This window comes from Pelophylax lessonae (assembly GCF_965119305.1).
Source record: "Pelophylax lessonae genome assembly, chromosome: 1".
Classification (NCBI taxonomy): domain Eukaryota; kingdom Metazoa; phylum Chordata; class Amphibia; order Anura; family Ranidae; genus Pelophylax; species Pelophylax lessonae.
In genome coordinates this window covers 53,026,693-53,048,396 of record NC_138768.1, presented here as the reverse complement: position 1 = coordinate 53,048,396, position 21,704 = coordinate 53,026,693, and the positions used below count along the sequence as shown (strand labels likewise).

Here is a 21,704-nt window from a genome sequence, read left to right as displayed (position 1 = left end):
TGTGATGAAAGTTACAGGTTCTCTTTAATGTAACTTCAGGGGCTTCAATTGCCCTCCAATGAAGCTAATGCAGATCGTGCTCCATTAGCTTCTTCCCCGGCCATATAGGCTTGGGAAAGTGAAACCAGGACCCGTAAGTGACATTTTACACGCTGCTTCAGAGTCATTAGCATGAAGGGGGGGATCAGTGAACAGATGTTCACTGATCTCTCTTTCCTCTACTGAGCGGCAACTATTATGCCAGTCCTGGGTCCACCAATGGGCATGCAGAGCCTGGGAAACATGGCGGGGCACTCATGGGTTGGGGCTGGAACTTACAGGAGTGTGTTGAAGCAACCCACAGCAGCTGCACAGCTGTCGGATCACTTTTATCTGACAGCTGGCTAGTGAGATTTACCTACACATTTCCGGGGCTGCAGTGTGTATAAAACCCCCTGCTGCCACCTACGTGCAGCCAATGGTAGTGGTGGTAACAGGGTTAAAAGGATTTGTATAGCAATGGCCAAAATGTATTCTCAACCCTCCCTCCCCCACTCCATGAGCATGTCCCAGCATTTTTTTTTTCCTGTTTACTGTGTTCCTTTAGTAAAAAACACCTTTTATTACACCTTGTGAGGTCATCATCAGGCTTGTAGAATTCTGGGAACTCAGTTCCTATTGACATAGGCATGCTAACAGAACTACATCTCCCAGAAGCCCTTTCCCTGCACACAATGAGAGTAAAGTTGTCATCATTGTTTTTCCAGGATAGAAACCAATGTCTATTGAAGGGATAAACCATGGGAACAGATGAGTGTACTAAATACGGATTTTCTATTTTTTTCTGGCATCTGCTTTAAATTCAACAATTCCAACTCACATCCCCGATCATGACGGCCTCCTCTGGGCAGCAGCCTGTGCTCCTCAAGGCTTCCAGGAAGAAAGTCTTCTCCGGTTTCCCAACCACAGTGGCTTTGGTGTCAGTAGCATACTCCAGAGCTGTGACAAATGGACCAGGACCCAGGGCCAGGCCGTCCTTCCTCTTGTAGTACCTTGCCTTGTGGATGGCAATGATTGGCGCTCCATCCAGGACCAGCCTTAAAGGAAAGACATAGAAAGATTTACATGTAAGAGAAGCCTTAGAACACATCAGACTTACTTTAGTGCATTGGGTCCCCAGAGGTCTATCAGTCTATCTTGGGGTCTCTAGTAGATAACAGACACACTAATCCTGGTAGAACCCAGTAACATGCAAGCTATGTGAAACATTTATAGGAAACCTCATGTGGAGTCTAATCCAATATACCTAGGCAGGGCTATAACCACCATTGTGGCACTCATGGACCAGAGCCTAGGACAGAGAGGTTGGAGGGGGCACTGCCAAGCTTCAACATGTTCTAATTGTCATATCTTTTCCTTTAATTTGTTTCCTTCTTCTGCTCACTTATGGACATTTGTGGAAGAATTCAGCAAGAGAACTACAGGGGGGGGGAGGGATGGTGAGAGGAGTCAAAAGATTCTCTGCAGTTCAGGAAGAGATGGTCATAGACTGCAGACATGACACAAGAGATGGTCAGAGACAGAGGACATGATAAAAGAGATGGTCAGAGACAGAGGACATGATACATGAGATGGTCAGAGACTACCGATATGACATAAGAGATGGTCAGAGACTGAAAAAATGATACAAAAGATGGTTGGAGACTGAGGACATGATACATGAGATGGTCAAAGACTAAGGACAAGATACAAGAGATGGTCAGAGACTAGAGACATGGTATATGAGATGTTCAGAGACTACAGATATGATACAAGAGATGGTCAGAGACAGAGGACATGATAAAAGATGGTCAGAGACTGCAAAAATGACACAAAAGATGGTCGGAGACTGAGAACATGACACATGAGATGGTCAGAGACTAAGGACAAGATACAAGAGATGATCAGAGACTACATAGTATATGAGACGTTCAGAGACTAAGGACATGATACAAGAGATGGTCAGAGACTGCAGACATGATACAAGAGCTGGTCAGAGACTGCAGACATGATACAAGAGCTGGTCAGAGACTGCAGACATGATACAAGAGATGGTCCGAGACTAAGGACATGACACAAGAGATGGTCAGAGACTAAGGACATGACACAAGAGATGGTCAGAGACTAAGGACATGACACAAGAGATGGTCAGAGACTAAGGACATGATACAAGAGATGGTCAGACACTGAGGACATGATACAGTGAAGAGTGGAAATACAAGAGTCCAATTGCCCCCCGAAACAATGCCAGAACAGGTCAGAAGCACAGAGGTTAAGAAATGATAAGCTCAGAGTCCTGTCTACAAATGCTCGCAGTTTAGGTAAAAAAATCAATGAACTTGGGTCAATAATGGCTGTTACGGAGACATGGTTTAATGAAAGAAATGACTGGGACATAACCATACCAGAGTACTCTTTATACAGAAGAGACAGAGAAGGCAAGAAAGGAGGAGGAGTGGCCCTGTATGTGAAAGATAGCATTAAATCTAACCTAATACAAGTTGGTGAGGCCAACATAGAGTCAGTTTGGGTTACGTTGCAGTTTGCTAATCATGCAGTAACTCGTGTAGGTGTGATATATAGACCACCTGGTCAAGTTAAAGAACTAGATGATCTACTAGTTGAAGAAATAGCTAAAATGACAATGAAAGGAGAAGTTATCATTATGGGAGATTTCAATCTTCCAGATATAAACTGGAAAACCAAAAAAGCAAGTTCTACCAGGAGTACAGATATTCTAAATTCCCTACTGGGGTTGTCTCTGCAACAAGTGGTTGAGGAGCCAACCCGGAGGGAGGCCATTTTGGATTTGGTATTCACAAATGGGGATTCGGTATATGATGTCATTGTAGGCGAAACCTTGGGATCCAGTGATCACCAGTCAGTGTGGTTTAATATAAGAACTGTGAAAGAGTCACACCACACAAAAACAAAAGTTTTAGATTTTAGAAAAACAGACTTTTCAAAAATGAAATTAGTCATAAATGAGTCCTTATCAGACTGGAACGGATTACATGGAGTCCAGGAGAAATGGGACTACTTAAAAGATGCAACAGAAAATTGCATTAGACTTGTCAGTAAAAGCAAAAAAAGGAAGAGACCACTGTGGTACTCAGCAGAAGTGGCCCAAATCATTAAAAATAAAAAGCTAGCATTTTGTAATTATAAAAAAACCCAGAGCAATGAAGATAAGGAAATCTACAAGATTAGGCAGAAAGAGGCCAAGCAAGTTATAAGAACTTCTAAAGCGCAGGCAGAAGAAAAACTAGCTCAGTCTATGAAAAAGGGGGATAAGACATTCTTCAGATATATAAATGAAAAAAGGAAATTAAAACAAGGAATAACTAAATTAAAATCAAAGGACGGAAGGTATGTAGAAGAGAATAAAGGGCTAGCCGACTGCCTTAATGAATACTTCTGTTCAGTTTTTACAGAAGAAAAAGAAGGAGAAGGACCTCCACTCGAAAGGATGACTAATGAATCATTTGATGCATGTGTCTTTACAGAGGAAGACGTTCTAAGATTGCTGTCTAAAGTGAAGACAAATAAGTCACAGGGTCCTGATGAGATACACCCAAAATTATTAAAAGAGCTTAGTGGTGAGCTGGCAAAACCATTAACAGATTTATTTAACCAATCATTAGTAACAGGAGTCGCCCCGGAAGATTGGAAATTGGCAAATGTCGTGCCCATTCACAAGAAAGGTAGTAGGGAGGAATCGAGCAACTATAGACCAGTGAGTCTGACATCAATAGTAGGCAAATTAATGGAAACCCTATTAAAGGATAGGATTGTGGAACATCTTAAATCCCATGGATTGCAAGATGAAAAACAACATGGGTTTACTTCAGGGAGATCATGTCAAACAAATCTTATAGATTTTTTTGACTGGGTGACTAAAATAATAGACGGTGGAGGTGCAGTAGACATTGCATATCTAGATTTTAGTAAGGCTTTTGACACTGTCCCACATAGAAGACTTATCAATAAACTGCAGTCATTGAGCATGGACTCCCATATTGTTGAGTGGATTAGGCAGTGGCTGAGTGACAGACAACAGAGGGTTGTAGTCAATGCAGAACATTCAGAACAAGGTCATGTTACCAGTGGGGTACCTCAGGGATCTGTACTGGGACCAATTTTGTTTAATATCTTCATAAGTGATATTGCAAAAGGCCTCGATGGCAAGGTTTGTCTTTTTGCTGATGATGCAAAGATATGTAACAGGGTTGATGTTCCTGGAGGGAAACGCCAAATGGAAAAGGATTTAGGAAAACTAGAAGAATGGTCAGAACTCTGGCAACTGAAATTTAATGTGGATAAGTGCAAGATAATGCACCTGGGGCGTAAAAACCCAATGGCAGAATATATAATATTTGACACAGTCCTGACCTCAGTATCTGAGGAAAGGGATTTAGGAGTAAATTATTTCAGAAGACTTAAAGGTGGGAAGACAATGTAATAGAGCAGCACGAAATGCCAGCAGAATGCTTGGATGTATAGGGAGAGGTATAAGCAGTAGAAAGAGAGAAGTGCTTATGCCGCTGTACAGAACACTGGTGAGACCTCACTTGGAGTATTGTGCGCAGTACTGGAGGCCATATCTCCAGAAGGATATAGATACTCTAGAGAGAGTTCAGAGAAGAGCTACTAAACTAGTACATGGATTGCAGGAAAAAACTTACCAGGAAAGGTTAAAGGACCTTAACATGTATAGCTTGGAAGAAAGAAGAGACAGAGGAGATATGATAGAAACTTTTAAATACATAAAAGGGAATCAACTCGGTAAAGGAGGAGAGCATATTTAAAAGAAGAAAAACTACCACAAGAGGACACAGTTTTAAATTAGAGGGGCAAAGGTTTAAAAGTAATATGAGGAAGTATTACTTTACTGAGAGAGTAGTGGATGCATGGAATAACCTTCCTGCAGAAGTGGTAGCTGCAAATACAGTGAAGGAGTTTAAGCATGCATGGGATAGGCATAAGGCTATCCTTCATATAAGATAGGGCCAGGGACTATTCATAGGATTCAGATATATTGGGCAGACTAGATGGGCCAAATGGTTCTTATCTGCCGACACATTCTATGTTTCTATGTTTCTATGATACAAGAGATGGTCAGAGACTGCAGACATGACACAAGAGATGGTCAGAGACTGCAGACATGATACAAGAGATGGTCAGAGACTGAGGACATGACACAAGAGATGGTCAGAGACTAAGGACATGACACAAGAGATGGTCAGAGACTGCAGACATGATACAAGAGATGGTCAGAGACTGAGGACATGATACAAGAGATGGTCAGAGACTGCAGACATGACACAAGAGATGGTCAGAGACTGCAGACATGATACAAGAGATGGTCAGAGACTGCAGACATGACACAAGAGATGGTCAGAGACTGAGGACATGATACAAGAGATGGTCAGAGACTGAGGACATGATACAAGAGATGGTCAGAGACTGCGGACATGATACAAGAGATGGTCAGAGACTGAGGACATGACACAAGAGGTGATCATAGACTGAGGACATGATACAAGAGATGGTCAGAGACTGCAGACATGACACAAGAGATGGTCAGAGACTGAGGGCAGGAAACAAAAGATCAAATGAATGGCACTGCACTGTAACTGCCCTGCAACCGCCTGCAATACATGTGGTTGCAAAGTGGTTGCTCAGCATTTTCATGGTTAAAACAGACAACACCCTCTGAAATGTGATTCACCGCACAACGCTTTTCAGAGGAGCGTCAGTGTGAATGAGCCCGAAGGCAAATGAGAAAATCCGGCTCCTATGGGTAACAACAATGTCCTCTTCTATAAATGAATTGGGAGTTAGGCCCCTTTCACACTTATGCGACCTGAAAGTCACAGGACTTGAAGCAAGGCCTGTGTAATCTTGAGGTCTATGTACTTCAAGTCGAATCAAAGTCGGACCACAGTAGTGCAGGGACTACTTTGAAGTCGCACAGATATGAATGTACTCATTGGAAATCATGTGGTGTAATTTTGCAGTCCCAGGTTGCAGGACAAGTCGCACCAGTGTGAAAGGTGCCTAGTGAGAATCAAGTGCGCCCCATTAGAACTTCCTCCGGCGTCACCGTCTTACACAATAAATACTGACTTCACTTTGGTTGCAAAACCCCTTTTATGACTCCGGCCCTTTAAACCTGCCGCCATCCCATTACAACATCTCACTGGGCTGCTATCAGGAGGAAGAAGAGCAGAAAGAGACGAGCCGTGCCAGGAGAGAGGGAGATCATGTGACATGTTAACCCTCCGCGCCAAACTTCTACCCTTCACATTTCCTGTAAAGACCAAGTCTATTCACAGCAAAGGATTCTGGGAGGCTGAACCACCCTCCACTGTCTGCCATCAAATAACTGAGAATGGGAAGTCTCACTCCTCTTGCTGCATTCATCATCTTGTAAAACAAAGATCAACAGAAAAAAAATACACTTCTGTGCCCCTCTCTGATTTAGTTTCACCAAGGACTTGATTTTCTCTTGCTAGGTTTTTTTTTTATGAATATTTTATTAATTTTTAAACTTCTGTTAACAATGAAAAAAGAGAGGAAAAAACAAAAAACATCTCACATAACGTTCCCAATACAAATGAAACCCCTTGGCCCTCCCTCCCCAACTTTCCCCTTATACCTCTATCCCCCCCCCCCCCCTCCAACTCACCAATCAATTTCCCAATTTTGATGTTACTCTCAAACCTTCACAGTGTTCTATTGGCACTTTTCCACTGCAAGTACCGGCTCGGCTCCACTCGGCTCTGCTTGGCTCGGTTTGGTTTTCCACTGCATGGTACCGCATGGTACGGTGTTGGAACGGTTTGGTACGGTTTGCTTTTCCACTAAAGTAAAGTGGGTGGGATAACAACTATTCTCTGACCAATCAGTGGCTAGTAGTGACAAAACAGTCAAGGCTGTATGCAAAGGATTGTGGGATATGGTATCAGTACGGCCCTCTTGGAACCACAACTGAGGTGGTACTGTTTAAGGGAGCCGTACCGTTCGGTTCCATGCAGTGGAAAAGCGCAAAAGCGAGCCGAACCATTCGGTTTCATGCAGTGGAAAAGCGCCATAAATTCTATCATAAATCCACTATTAAAATTTTGAAATATTTACTGGACTTTTTGAAGTCTTCCCGTTTTCTCCATTTTTCCAACACATAATTTGGATGTTCCTCTCCCCCTAAATACTCCATATTAGAAATCTGGTCTTCTCTGTTACCCCATTCCATCAGGGTGGGGCTCTTTACCTCTAACCTTTTTTTCAGAAAGAACTCCTTTAGCTGCATTCAATAAAATTGGAACCAACATGATTTGTTATTGTTTACATCAGGGGTGTCAAACTCAGTTTCATCGCGGGCCACATCAGCATTATGGTTGCCCTCAAAGAGCCGGTTATATCTGTAAAAGTTCGAATATCGACCGATCGTTCCATCGCCGACCAACAAAACAGCGTTCGTTGGTCAAAATCGTCGCCAACATTAACAATCGAAAAAAAATCTTTCAAAGAGCAATCGATCTATTATGTAGTGTTGGCGTTTCAGATACAAGTGGAAGTGATGTGGTGTGCGTGTGACCTTGTAGCCACGCCCTTCCTCCAAGCACAAACGTTCCTTCGGCTCTTCGTTGAAGGGACCGGCATTAACCACTTGCCGACCGCCGCAAGTACATTTACTGCAGCAGTCAGCCCCTTCTGGGCAAAGTGACGTCCAGGAGCCTGTAGGGGGCGAGCGCGCACCGCCGGAGGCGCGCTCCTGCCCCGCTCGTTCACGGAGGTCCCCGCCCGAGTGACCAGTGGCTCCGATGTCCGCCGGCCACTCGCAATCTCCCGCTGGAGAGGGAAAAAGGCAGGCGGCTGATGTAAACAAAGCCGCCTGTCATTCTCACTGATGTAACTGCAGAGATCATACATGATCCTGCTATATAGGATCGTATGTCTCTGTGGTTACATCACAAGCCACGCCCCTCTACATTTAGAAGCACGCCCCTAGGGACACACTTAACCCCTTGATCTCTAATAAAGTTAACCCCTTCCCTGCCAGTGTCATTTTTACAGTAACAGTGCATATTTTTAGCACTGATTACTGCAGTAATGTCACTGGTACCCCCAAAAGTGTCAAAAATGTCAATCAGGGGTCCAATCTGTCCGCCACAATGTCGCAGTCCCGCAAAAAAAAAAAAAAAAAAAAAAAAAAAAAAAAAAAAAAATCGCAGATCGCCGCCATTACTAGTTAAAAAAAAACAATAAAAATGACACAAATCTTTCCCTTAGTTAGTAAACGCAATAACTTTTGCGCAAACCAATCAAAATTGCGATTTTTTTTTTACCAAAAATATGTAGCAGAAAACAAATTGGCCTAAAATGTTAAAACATTTTGATTTTTACATTTTTTTGGGGGGGAATTTCATATAAAAAAATTTGAAAAATATTGTTATTTTTTTTTAAATTGTCGCTCTTTTTTTGTTTATAGCGCAAAAAATAAAAATCACACAGGTGATCAAATACCACCAAAAGAAAGCTCTGTTTGTGGGAAAAAAAAGGACGTCAATTTAATTTGGGTACAGCGTTGCACGACCGCTCAATTGTCTGTTAAATTCACGCAGTGCCGAATCGCAAAATAGGACCTGGTCTTTGAGCAGGAAAATCCTCCGGGGCTTAAGTGGTTAAAACCGTGTGTATATATATATATATTTGCTGACATTTCTTTTGCCTTGTTTATTCGGAATCTTTCATTAGTGTTTACAAAATTTCTTTCTTGAACACTGCTTCCGGGTGGCCAACTATTTCCGCTCATGCGTGATAATGTTCTATAGATTTTTTACTGTCGATCTTCACACCAATGAATAGAAAATCGTTTGTTCGCAAACGATGCGACAGAATTTTTCAATCAGCCTTTTTCGTTCATAATATTGATATTGGGTATTGATTGCTGGGCATCGACGAGTAGAAAATTGGCCGATCGTTCGCTGAACGAAAATTTTCGTACGATTTTCTTATCATGTATTCCTGCCATAAGATTAGATGTCCAGAGCACCCCCCCCCCCCTTACACCCTTACATGAGATGTCAAGATCACTGCGGTTTTTTTTTTTTTTTATGTCAAACGTTATTTGCGCAGCGGTTTTGCAAACGCAATATTTTGGGAAAAAATACACTTTAATGAAAGAAAATGAAACAAAACACAAAGGTTACCCCAGTTTTTTTGTAAAATGTAAAATATGATGATACGCTGAGTAAATAGATACCTAACATGTCACAAATTATGGATCTTAAAAATCTTAATAGGTGGCACTTTAGACGCCTTTACAGGTTACCTGTTCAGAGTTACAGAGGAGGTCTAGTGTAAAAATTATTGCTCTCATTCCAATGTTCATGGCAATACCTCACATGTGTGTTTCTAACACTGTTTACATATGCGTGCGCAAGTTACGTATGCATTCGCTTCTGCGCACGAGCATTTAGGCTCTTTAATTTTTTTTTATTATTTTATTATTATTATTATGTATTTTATTTTTACAATGTACCTTTACTTTTTTTATCACATTTATTCCTATCACAAGGAATGTAAACATCCCTTTTAATAGAAATAAGGATGACAGATCCTCTTTATGGAGAGATCTGGGGTCAAAGAGATCTCAAATCTCTTCTTTACCTTTAAAAACAAAAGAAAAAAAAATGTTTTATTCTTTCGCTTTAAAAAAAAAAAAAAAAATAAAAAAAAAATAAATAAAATAAAAAATATATATTTTCTTCCAGCCTGGACTGGAAGTGACGCAATGACGTCACTCTAGTCCTCCAAGGCCATAGAGGCGATCAAATCAGATTGTTTCTTGGGCGAACCGGGGGAAACAGTAAGGCTCCATTCACACCTGAGCGCATAGTTTTCATGCGTTTTTCAGGCATTTGTTTGGGCGTTCTTCAAGCGTTTTTTCTGGCGTTTTTTGCAGGTGTTTGGAGGCGGGCATTGACATCTAACAAAAACGCTTGTAATCTGCCAAAAAAGAAGCTCATGTACTATTTTGAGCTTCAGGCGTTTTTCTTCAGGCGACAAAACACTCATATGTGAACAGGGGCCATTGAAATGAATGGGATTTTGCTTGTTGGGCGTTTTAAGACTTCAGAGATGAGCGTTTTACGAGCTGAAATACGCTCAGGTGTGAACAGGGCCTAAGCCCAAGAAACACCGGCGAGACACTTAGGAGCCGCTTGGACCAGTTTTCTGAGAAAGCCGGCCACCTGCAGAAAAAAATGGTACCAGGGTAATGGCCGATATCTTTAGCCACAATTGCGGTAAACCACTTGCAAACTGCAACGTATATATATATATATGTATTGCAGTCGGCAGTCGAATCTGTGTGCACCAAATGCCTCTGCAAAACCAGATATTGGCATGTAAAAGTAGCAGTGACAGCATCAGCCTGTGCAGGGAGCTGAGCTGTGGGAGTGGCTCAGCAGGCTCCACCCACTACAGGCTGCCTGCAGGAAACTACAGGAGGGGGCGGAGACAAGACCAGTCACCCTGCACAAGGAGAGAGAGCGGTCTTTATTACAGGAAGAACGTGTCACACTGAATGACTGCACAGATGTGAAGAAATACAGTACAATTCTAGGAAGATCGCACATATCAGTCTGATGTCATTCTGAATGGCACCCCCACACACCTTCCGACAGATGCGCATCGCGGCATGTGACAGTGCAATAATGTGCGATGCAGCAGAATGGCAAAAACGTATCCGCAGCGCAACGTACGTGAACACATGGCACTGCATCACAGCCGTGCACCTGACGTGTCATGCAGATTACCGCAAAAACACAATGTGAATGGGCCCCAACAATGCAGCTGTAAACGCATTCCTCCCCCCCTGAGCCTGGCTAGAAAGTAGTGAGCTCCGGGCACATGTGCCTCTCCGCACGTAACTGGTCAGAGCTGTGCCAGGGACTTATCACACCCGTATCTGCCCTCGTAAAGATTACACAGATCCCGCTGCAGCTCCAGTCACCGACACCGTCTGATTATCAGCACCTATCACCCGGCACCCAGCAACCTAACAGAGCAGATTAACCCTTTACTGCTACCCAAAGCCTCCAGGTGGCAGTATGTCACCCCCTTCATTCAATGAACATGAATGAATGCAAGAGATCCCTAGAATGGGAACCAGTCTTCTTCATCTTATATCAGATATATATGTGATGGCAGGGGGCTCATAACTAGCAGAGGTGTGCTGCTTCCCGGAGTGGGTCATACACAGTCATAGTGACACCAATGGTGAGGGGTTATTATAGCAATCACTGGTGCCAATGTTAAAGGTTATTATTCTGATCACTGATACTAATGCTGTTGTTTATTCTTGTGTCCACTGATACCAATGTTGGGGGATGCTATTGCTGTTACTGACACCAGTGTTGGGGTTTATTATTGCTTCCACGGACACCAATGTTGGGGATATTATTCCAATCACTAATACTAATGCTGGGGGTTATTCTTGTGTCCACTGATACCAATGTTGGGGGGATGCTATTCCCTCACTGACACTAATGTTGGGGGGATGCTATTACCTCACTGTCACCAATGTTGGGGGTTATTCTTGTGTCTACTGACACCAATGTTGGGGGTTATTATTGCTTCCACTGTCAACAATGTTGGGGGTTATTCTTGTGTCTACTGATACAAATGTTGGGGATGCTATTGCAGTCACTGACACCAATGTTGAGGGTTATTGCTGCATCCACTGACACCAATGCTAGTGGCTATTTTTCCAGTCACTGACACCTATGTTGAGGGTTATTATTGCAATTACTGACACAGATGTTGAGGGTTATTATTCCAGAAAAAATGTAGGTATACATGATTTGCCACATCAGATGTCCAATTGCCTCCATCCCTTTAAATGGATATAGAACAAAGAAAGAGGTATGGGACTTTGAGTGAGGTCAATTGGACATAAAAATTTAATGATTACATATCATATACATAATACTATGAAGACATTGTTAATAACCACACACAGAGTTAAGGCAATCAGACGATTAAACAATACATATTGCATCAATATAAATAACAATGTTTAATGGATCACAATGGATCACTCAATACATTACTATGAATACAATAAAATATCCAAATCTGTGTGTGTCAACAATCTTGCATTTTATCACAATTCATAATAAAATAGGAGTTAATTTGTAGGCTCGACGCGTTTCATGGACCTCCGTCCATTCATCAGGAGCTTGAATAAATATTATGAATCTAAAAATAAAAATATAAATTGTAATATTGTATTTGTGAGGGGATAATGATTAAAAATAAAAAATGTAGTGGAATAAACACTACCTTGAGCAGTGTCATAAATCCAATATTGGAAGGGGAGACCAGAGCTGATCCAGAGATACCCCACCCGGGGCTGAGGCATTAAAACCATTCAACACACAGGGGCAACAGAGAGGAAAGGGCCAAGGATCAAAGTGATATAGCAATTTGAAGGCATCAATCCAAGAAATATTATTAAAGGGCACACACTGGGGCCAAAAAGGTTTCTGAAAAAAATGTATACAGACTTGCATGAATATGCTATGAGAACATTTCATAAATGATAAAAACTGATAATATCAGGAGTAAATGCGAACAAATGGACCCAGAGGAAACACCAAGGGAGAAACACCAGGATAAATTGTCCAGAGGGAGAGTAGGAAAGTTGTTTTATTGGAGAGTGCATGGGAAAACTGTGATGGGTAGGCAGGAAAAGAAGGACCCCCATAAAAACTATAGGGGATACCAGATTGGAACACTGGAATGGTGAATAGGCATGAAAAAAGTGACCATAGCATAGCTGAAGCTAGTGCAAAGAAAGTAAAAATTGTATTTTCTTTGCACTAGCTTCAGCTATGCTATGGTCACTTTTTTCATGCCTATTCACCATTCCAGTGTTCCAATCTGGTATCCCCTATAGTTTTTATGGGGGTCCTTCTTTTCCTGCCTACCCATCACAGTTTTCCCATGCACTCTCCAATAAAACAACTTTCCTACTCTCCCTCTGGACAATTTATCCTGGTGTTTCTCCCTTGGTGTTTCCTCTGGGTCCATTTGTTCGCATTTACTCCTGATATTATCAGTTTTTATCATTTATGAAATGTTCTCATAGCATATTCATGCAAGTCTGTATACATTTTTTTCAGAAACCTTTTTGGCCCCAGTGTGTGCCCTTTAATAATATTTCTTTGATTGATGCCTTCAAATTGCTATATCACTTTGATCCTTGGCCCTTTCCTCTCTGTTGCCCCTGTGTGTTGAATGGTTTTAATGCCTCAGCCCCGGGTGGGGTATCTCTGGATCAGCTCTGGTCTCCCCTTCCAATATTGGACCGCTCATGGATTTATGACACTGCTCAAGGTAGTGTTTATTCCACTACATTTTTTATTTTTAATCATTATCCCCTCACAAATACAATATTACAATTCATATTTTTATTTTTAGATTCATAATATTTATTCAAGCTCCTGATGAATGGACGGAGGTCCATGAAACGCGTCGAGCCTACAAATTAACTCCTATTTTATTATGAATTGTGATACAATGCAAGATTGTTGACACACACAGATTTGGATATTTTATTGTATTCATAGTAATGTATTGAGTGATCCATTGTGATCCATTAAACATTGTTATTTATATTGATGCAATATGTATTGTTTAATCGTCTGATTGCCTTAACCACTTGCTGACCGCCGCACGACTATCTACGTCGGCGGTCAGCCCCTCACAGGCAAACTGACGTAGGTCTACGTCGCTTGCTTGTGAGGGTCTAGGGAGCGAGCGCACGCCCCCGGAGGCGCGCTCCCGCGTGGTCACGGACCCCCCCCACGCATGTGACCGGCGGACTCGATGTCCGCCGGCCACTCTGCGATCGGCGGGGGAGAGGGAGAATGTCAGGCAGCTTGTGTAAACAAGCTGCCTGTCATTCTCCTCGGTGTAAAGACACTAATCACACGGTTCTACTATGTAGATCCGTTGATCAGTGTCCTTACAGCTCAAGCCACAGCCAATCACAGTAGAAAGCACGCCCCTAGGGACACACACAGCCCCTCCCTCCCAAATAAAGTTAACCCCTTCACTACCAGTGTATTTTTACAGTAACAGTGCATATGTATAGCACTGATTACTGTAGAAATGTCACTGGTAACTCCAAAAGTGTCAAAAATGTCAGTCAAGGGTCCGATCTGTCCGCCCCAATGTCGCAGTACCGCAAAAAAAAAAAAATCGCAGATCGCCGCCATTACGCGTTAAAAAAAAAACAAAAATGACAAAAATCTTTCCCTTTGTTAGTAAACGCGATAACTTTTGCGCAAACCAGTGTTGGGGTTTATTATTGCTTCCACGGACACCAATGTTGGGGATATTATTCCAATCACTAATACTAATGCTGGGGATTATTCCTGTGTCCACTGATACCAATGTTGGGGGTTATTATTGCTTCCACTGTCACCAATGTTGGGGGTTATTATTGCTTCCACTGTCAACAATATTGGGGGTTATTCTTGTGTCTACTGATACCAATGTTGGGGATGCTATTGCAGTCACTGACACCAATGCTAGTGGCTATTTTTCCAGTCACTGACACCTATGTTGAGGGTTATTATTGCAATTACTGACACAGATGTTGAGGGTTATTATTCCAGTTACTGACACCAATATTAGGGGTTATTATTAAATCCACTGTCACCAATGCTGGGGGTTGTTATTCCAGTCACTGACACCTATGTTAGGGGTTATTATTGCATTTACTGACACCTATGTTGAGAGTTATTATTCCGGTTACTGACACCACTATTGGGGGTAATTATTGCATTCACTGGCACCAATGCTGGGGCTATTACTGCAGCCACTGACCCCAACGTTAGGGATTAGTATTGCATCTACTGACACCAGTGCTGGAGGTTATTATTACAGTCACTGAAACACCAATGCTTGGGGGGGTTGACTTGGCCACTGACCCCAATCCCAGACGTGATTATTGCATCTACTAACACCAGTGTTGGGGGTTATTATTGAGTCCACTCACACCAATGTTGGAGGTTATTATTTCAGTCCCTGACACTAATGCTGGGGGTTATTATTACATTCATTGACATCAGTGCTGGGGAGTTTTGATTGTAGCCACTGACATCAATGCTGAGGGTTATTATTACATTCATTGAAACAAATGCTGGGAGGGGTGGGGGTGATTGCGGCCAGTGATACCAATGCTGTGGGCTATTTTTCTGTGTCCACTGACACCAATGTGGGAGAAGGGGGGAGAGGGGTTAGATTGGAGCCACACACACCAATTCTGGGGGTTATCCTTACTGCCACTGATACCATTGATGGGGCTTATTTTACATTTACTTTTTCTCTTCAGTGTGTATTGTGGTATGCTTTAAAACAGTTTTGGACGTTAAAGGATAATCTTAAGTAACAGATTACACCCATTATCAGGGTGTAACAAGTAACATGTTACTAAAGTAGCAGCCCCTGTGTCCGTTCCCCCTCCCCCCCCCCCCCCATTGTGACAGCGGGACGGAGGATCCTATCCCTGCAACCGATGTCACAATTTGAAAACAGAGCAGCTGTACGGGCCTCAGGGATTCACAGCGTTCTGTGAATGAATGTACTTCAAGTACCATCAGCCACTGCGGCAGATGTCCTGTAGTTAACCATGAACGGCGAGGGTACTGCTGAGCGCTCATGTAGTTCGTTGATTCTTCTGCAGCTGAGTAACTGTCTGCCCTTATGGAAGGAGCAGGCAGAAAGCTATACTGAGAGTTTGCAGGAGCCTGACATTGCACCCGCGATCTGCAAGAGCCTCACATTGCACCTGTGTTCTACTGATCGTGGGTGCAATGCTCTGCAGGCTCCCAAGAAAAAAGAATAATAAAAAATGTGCACTTATTATTTTTTGTTTAACCACTTGCCGACCAGCCACCGCACTTTCACTGCCACAGGTCGGCTTCTATTGCGCAAAATGACATACCTGTATGTGCAATAGCCAGTGGGGGCGTGAGCACACCACTGGGGGCGCATGCGCTGATTGGCCACAGGGGGAGCCAATCAGCGGGTCCGGCGGATGCGATGTCCACCGGGCATCCGCAATCGCTCCCATAGAGACAGAACAGTGGCCTGCTGATGTAAACAAGGCAGATCGCCGTTCTGTCACAGATTAACACAGGGATCCTGTGTTCATCTACTGAGTCCATCCCACACACTGTTAGAAAGCACCCCCTAGGGACAAACTTAACCCTTTGATCGCCCCTGGTGTTAACCTCTTCCCTTCCTAGCACCGATTACTGTAGTAATGTCACTGGTCACCTCAAAAGTGTCAGTTAGGGGTCCGATCTGTCCGGCGCAATGTCGAAGTCCTACTAAAAATCACTGATCCCCACCATTACTAGTAAAAAATAAATAAAAATGGCATAAATCTTTCCCCTAGTTTGCAGACGTGATAACGTTTGAGCAAACCAATCAATATACACTTATTGGGATTTTTTTTTACCAAAAAGATGTAGCAGAATACATATTGGCCTAAAATAATAAAAAAAAATTGATTTTTAAAAAAAAATTTATTGGCTGCGTTTTATAGCAGAAAGTAAAAAGTATTGTTTTTTTTTTTTTTCCAGAATTGTCGCTCCTTTTTTGTTTATAGCGCAAACAATATAAACAGCAGAGCTGATCAAATACCACCAAAAGAAAGCTTTATTTGTGGGAAAAAAAGGACATCAATTTTATTTGGGTACAGCATCGCCCGAATGCGCAATTGTCAGTTAAAATAACGCAGTGTCGTATCGCAAAAAATGGCCTGGTCATTAAGAGGGGTTAAAACTTCCGGTCCAGAAGTGGTTAAAAAATGAACTTATCCTTTAAGGTGCATTACAGCCCATTCATTTTGAACAGGCATGGGAGTGGTTTCATAATTATCTGTCAGCTGTGGCAGCTGCAGGGCCCTAATGAGAAAAGCTGCTGGGCCTGCATCCCTTTAGACGTGTTTCTATTGGGAGTATCTCACCAAAAATTACATTTTTGTTGCAGGGGATGCCAGAAATCTGACTTGTATCTTAGGCAGACTTCTGGGAAAATTGGTGAGCCAATCAGACAAGCAGGAAATTAGGTTTCTGGGGGTGTGGTCAGTATCATAGGTGTGCGCAGCCTATTGCATTAGGATGTGCACCCCAAAGCTCACACACATGCCTTTCTCTGCAGCCTCAGCTGCACTGGACAGTGAATGAATTGGAAGTGCTCTGTGCTTAGCGGCTTCCTGTTCATTCACAAACTGAAGCATAGTAAACCTAGTTGTGTTCACAATGTTCATTTGGAAAAGGAAGGCACCAGTAAATTACATATTTACTAGCCCCTTTCCCCACTCTCCATCATGCAGCGTAGTGATTAGGGTGTGCCCAGGCACACCTGGCACACCCCCTGCGCACGCCTATGGTCAGTATACATTCTGTGTACAGAACAACTCCAGGCGGCCATATTGTATTGCATTTTCAGCTGCAGATTGAAAAGGAAAAAGTAATATTTAATAACATTCAATTACAATATGATTTGTGTCGCAATTGTATACGCTATATTGTTTTTTTCTTTATTTGCTGATTTGACTTCCCCACGAAAGTGGAGTTACCTTTTAAATATAAAACTGCGCTAAAGTTGGGCTTTAACAAGAGACAGCTTGGGTCCAAGTGGCAAAGTGAGAACCCCATTTTAAGCCCCCCCAGAAGAACATTGACACCTTCGCTTGCAAGCTTCAATCTGCTGTGAATATTATTGTAGATTGGTAACTTGATAGGAATCAACAACTGTCAGGATACATAAGATTGTAGCTCAGTGTCAGTTTATTACCCCGGCATAACGGCAGCGGGACCATTGACCTGCAGAAGACCGGGGTTCACCCCCACCTTCCATGCTCTCATATATAGGGAACGGCGGCCATGGAATTATACTGTATATAAGTTATAGAGAGGTGCAATGTAACGGAGAACATCAGGTTCTATCAGGGGTGATAAGATAACGCAGCTGGGAGATTAGATAAAATTGGGGAGGGTTTCCCATGTACCCTGGTGACCTTCGTCACTCTCTGCAGGCGAGAACGCGTTCATGGACATACCAAGGATGCTGCGATTATCAGGAAAGTCTTATCAGGCCATAGAAACGATACAGATAAACATTTCACTTTTTTTTTTTTTTTTTTTTTTAGCATTTAGCAGCGTTGCGTGTTCATTTTTATGATTTTTCCTTTAGATAAATGTGTGAATGTAAATCATTTTATCAATATATGTTTACGCGGTATTAAACCAAAAAAAGCAAACATTTATTATATCGCAGCTTACCAATTCTTATGCTGGCCATACACTAGCCGAAAAATCGTTCGAAAATCTGTCATTTGGTCCATTCGTTAGTTTTTCATGCAGTTAATGGGCACAAATAGAAAATCGTTTTTCACTTTTCAGAGCCGAAAAATCGAAGGAACAGTTTGGAAATTTTCTGCCGAACGAACGATACATTGAACGTTAATGTATTTCTCGCCCGAAATGTTTGCACTAGGTATATGAAACAAACTGAACGCAAAACGGATTAACCACTTTACCACCGGAGGATTTTGCTGTCTTACGTCCAGGCCACTTTTTGCGATTCGGCGCTGTGTTTAACTGGCAATTGCGCAGTCGTGCGACGCCGTACCCAAACAAAAAAAGAGCGCAAATTTTGAAAAAATAATATTTTTCAGATTTTTTTACATGAAATTCCCCCCCAAAAAAATTTAAAAATCAAAATGTTTTTACATTTTTGGCCAATTTGTTTTCTGCTACATATGTTAGGTAAAAAAAATCACAATAAGCGTATTTTGATTGGTTTGCACAAAAGTTATTGCGTTTACTAACTAAGGGAACATTTTTTGTCATTTTTGGTGTTTTTTTTTTTTTTTTTAACGAGTAATGGCGGCGATCTGCGATTTTTTTGGGGGGACTGCGACATTGCGGCGGACAGATCGGACCCTTGACTGACATTTTTGACACTTTTGGGGGTACCAGTGACATTACTACAGTAATCAGTGCTATAGATATGCACTGTTACTGTAAAAATGACACTGGCAGGGAAGGGGTTAATTTTATTGGAGAGGGAGGGGTTAATGTATGCCTGGTGCTTACTGACGTGTGTGGGGGGAGGGGACTGAGTGACACAGGGACAGATCGGATGTCCAGCTATGCTGAACCCTGCAATCTGACCCTGCCTGTCACTTAGGAGATCCGCCCGCTCTGTTTACACAAGCGGGCGGATCTCCAAACTCGATTCCCCAACGATCGGGGAAGAGCGGCGGCGATCGCCGCCGCTCCTCCCCTGGCCCGACTCCCGCTGTGACTGAAAACAGTGGGAGCGTGCCTCCGGCGGTGTGTGAGCGCCGCCTACAGGGGGAGGAGTCCAGCGACGTAGGTCTACGTCGCTGGATGGGATCGTGCCACATTGCCGCAGTAGTGTCAATGTGGGCGGTCGTAAAGTGGTTAATTTATGTCCACCGAACGATTTATCATTCGAAATTCGGTCATTACATTAAGGCCCAATTGCCTGCTCTCACGGCAATTTTTCGTTTTTCGAAAAGGAGTTTGAACGATTTTTCAGCTAGTGTATGGCCAGCTTTAGATGTGGTGGCTGCATTCGTTTTCGGGTTCCCGCATCGCATTTAGCTCGCAGGCAGTTCACAATGCCATATGCGAATTGCTGGGGGTGTCAATACAAAGTTAATGACACCCCCCAGATCAGTTTGCATATCGCAGTGCGAACGGTCAGTTCGGACATGAATCGGATCGCATAGGTTTGAACACCCATCCGATTCTGGTGCGGACCCAAAAAACGGTCCTGTGTGAGTTGTCTCCGAATGCAATGCGAATTCAGCCATAAAATCTGTATGACTGAATTCGCATCGCACAGACATCGCATGTGATTTGCAGAGCAGTGCGCTCCGAATCACATGCGATGTCTGTCATCACTCAATCAGGCTCTAAGGCTTTCTTTCTTCTGTTTTCATCTGGTTATCCGGCCAATAAGTCTGTTGTTTTTCAAAAGAACAAGCTCTCTTTCAGATGTATCAGTTTACCGGGATGGGACAAGTTAACACTGACAGGGGTGCTTACAATGATGTAAAACTTTTATCCCAAAAGGAAAAAAAAAGAAAAAAACTGTTTGCTGTAACTGCTTATAAAGCAGGGCTTGACGAATCTCAGGCCCCAGGTCGCCATGACAACTAGAAACTGCATCCTGGCACCTGGGCTTTTGTCAGCCCATTCACTGTTGCAAAGTCGCAGGGCTCACTTGTCAGGGGGAAGCATTTGGGTGGATCCGCTGCCATCCGATTGCTTCCACACTGGAGCTGGATAAAATGGTGCCCCCTCCCACCACTTCCTGCTTACCGGAGCCGTCGGTAGTGGGGAAAACGATACGGTCCGCTGTCCTCTCAGGCAGGAAGTGGAGTAAGGGCAAGATGGCCCCCACTCAACTCTATGGCCTTGGAGGACTGGAGCGACGTCAGACGTCGCTCACAAACAACGGGTTTAACCACTTGTCGACCGCTCACATGGAGCGTACACCGGCAAAGTGGCTCGATATCGTCCAGTGACATAGACCTACGTTGCTGGACTCCTCCTCCTGTGGGCGGTGCGTGCGCCGCCGGAGGCTGGCTCCCGCTGTATTCAGACACAGTGGGAGTCGGGCAGGGGGAGGAGAGGCGGTGATCACCGCCGCTCTTCCCCGATCGTCGGGGATCGAATGAGGAGATCCGCCCGCTTGTGTAAACAAAGTGGGCGGATCTCCTATGTGACAGACAGTCACAGATTACAGGATTCAGCATAGCTGAACCTGCGATCTGTGCCTGTGTCACACAGTCCCCTCCCCCCACACACGTCAGTAAGCACCAGGCATACATTAACCCCTTGATCACCAATAAAGTTAACCCCTTCCCTGCCAGTGTAATTATTACAGTGACAGTGCATATTTATAGCACTGATTACTGTAGTAATGTCACTGGTAACCACAAAAGTGTCAAAAATGTCAGTTAGGGGTCCGATCTGTCCGCCGCAATGTCCCAGTCCCGCAAAAAAATAAATCGCAGATCGCCGCCATTACTCGTTAAAAAAAAAAAAAACAATAAAAATGACATAAATTTCCCGTAGTTAGTAGCTGCGATAACTTTTGCGTAAACCAATCAAAATACGCTTATTGCGATTTTTTTTACCAAAAATATGTAGCAGAAAACAAATTGGCCTAAAATGTTAAAAAATTTTGATTTTTACATTTTTTTTGGGGGGGGGGGGGGAATTTCATATAAAAAAAAAATGTGAAAAATATTGTTATTTTTTTCAAAATTGTCACTCTTTTTTTGTTTATAGCGCAAAAAGTAAAAATCGCAGAGGTGATCAAATACCACCAAAAGAAAGCTCTATTTGTGGGGAAAAAAGGACATAAATTTACTTTGGGTACAGCGTCGCACGACCGCGTAATGGACAATTGCGCGCAAAAGTGAAGAGGACTTCTTCAGACAACGATGACAAACTATTCAAGAAACACATCACTGAATCGCACGCCCCATCACAACCACTTGCACCGACAGGAATCTTCTCTTCACTAAATACAGGTACCTCATGCAACGG

General features: G+C 43.0%; 1 protein-coding gene across 1 annotated transcript in view; it reads right to left on the bottom strand.

Moving 5' to 3' along the window:
* HDHD2 (haloacid dehalogenase like hydrolase domain containing 2) overlaps window positions 1-21,704 on the bottom strand; it is a 49,224-nt gene that overhangs the window by 10,712 nt on the left and 16,808 nt on the right. Inside the window, exon 5 of the mRNA XM_082269825.1 lies at window positions 860-1,076. Within this exon, the coding sequence (XP_082125951.1) occupies window positions 860-1,076 (217 nt within the window). The remainder of the gene's footprint in view (window positions 1-859; window positions 1,077-21,704) is intronic.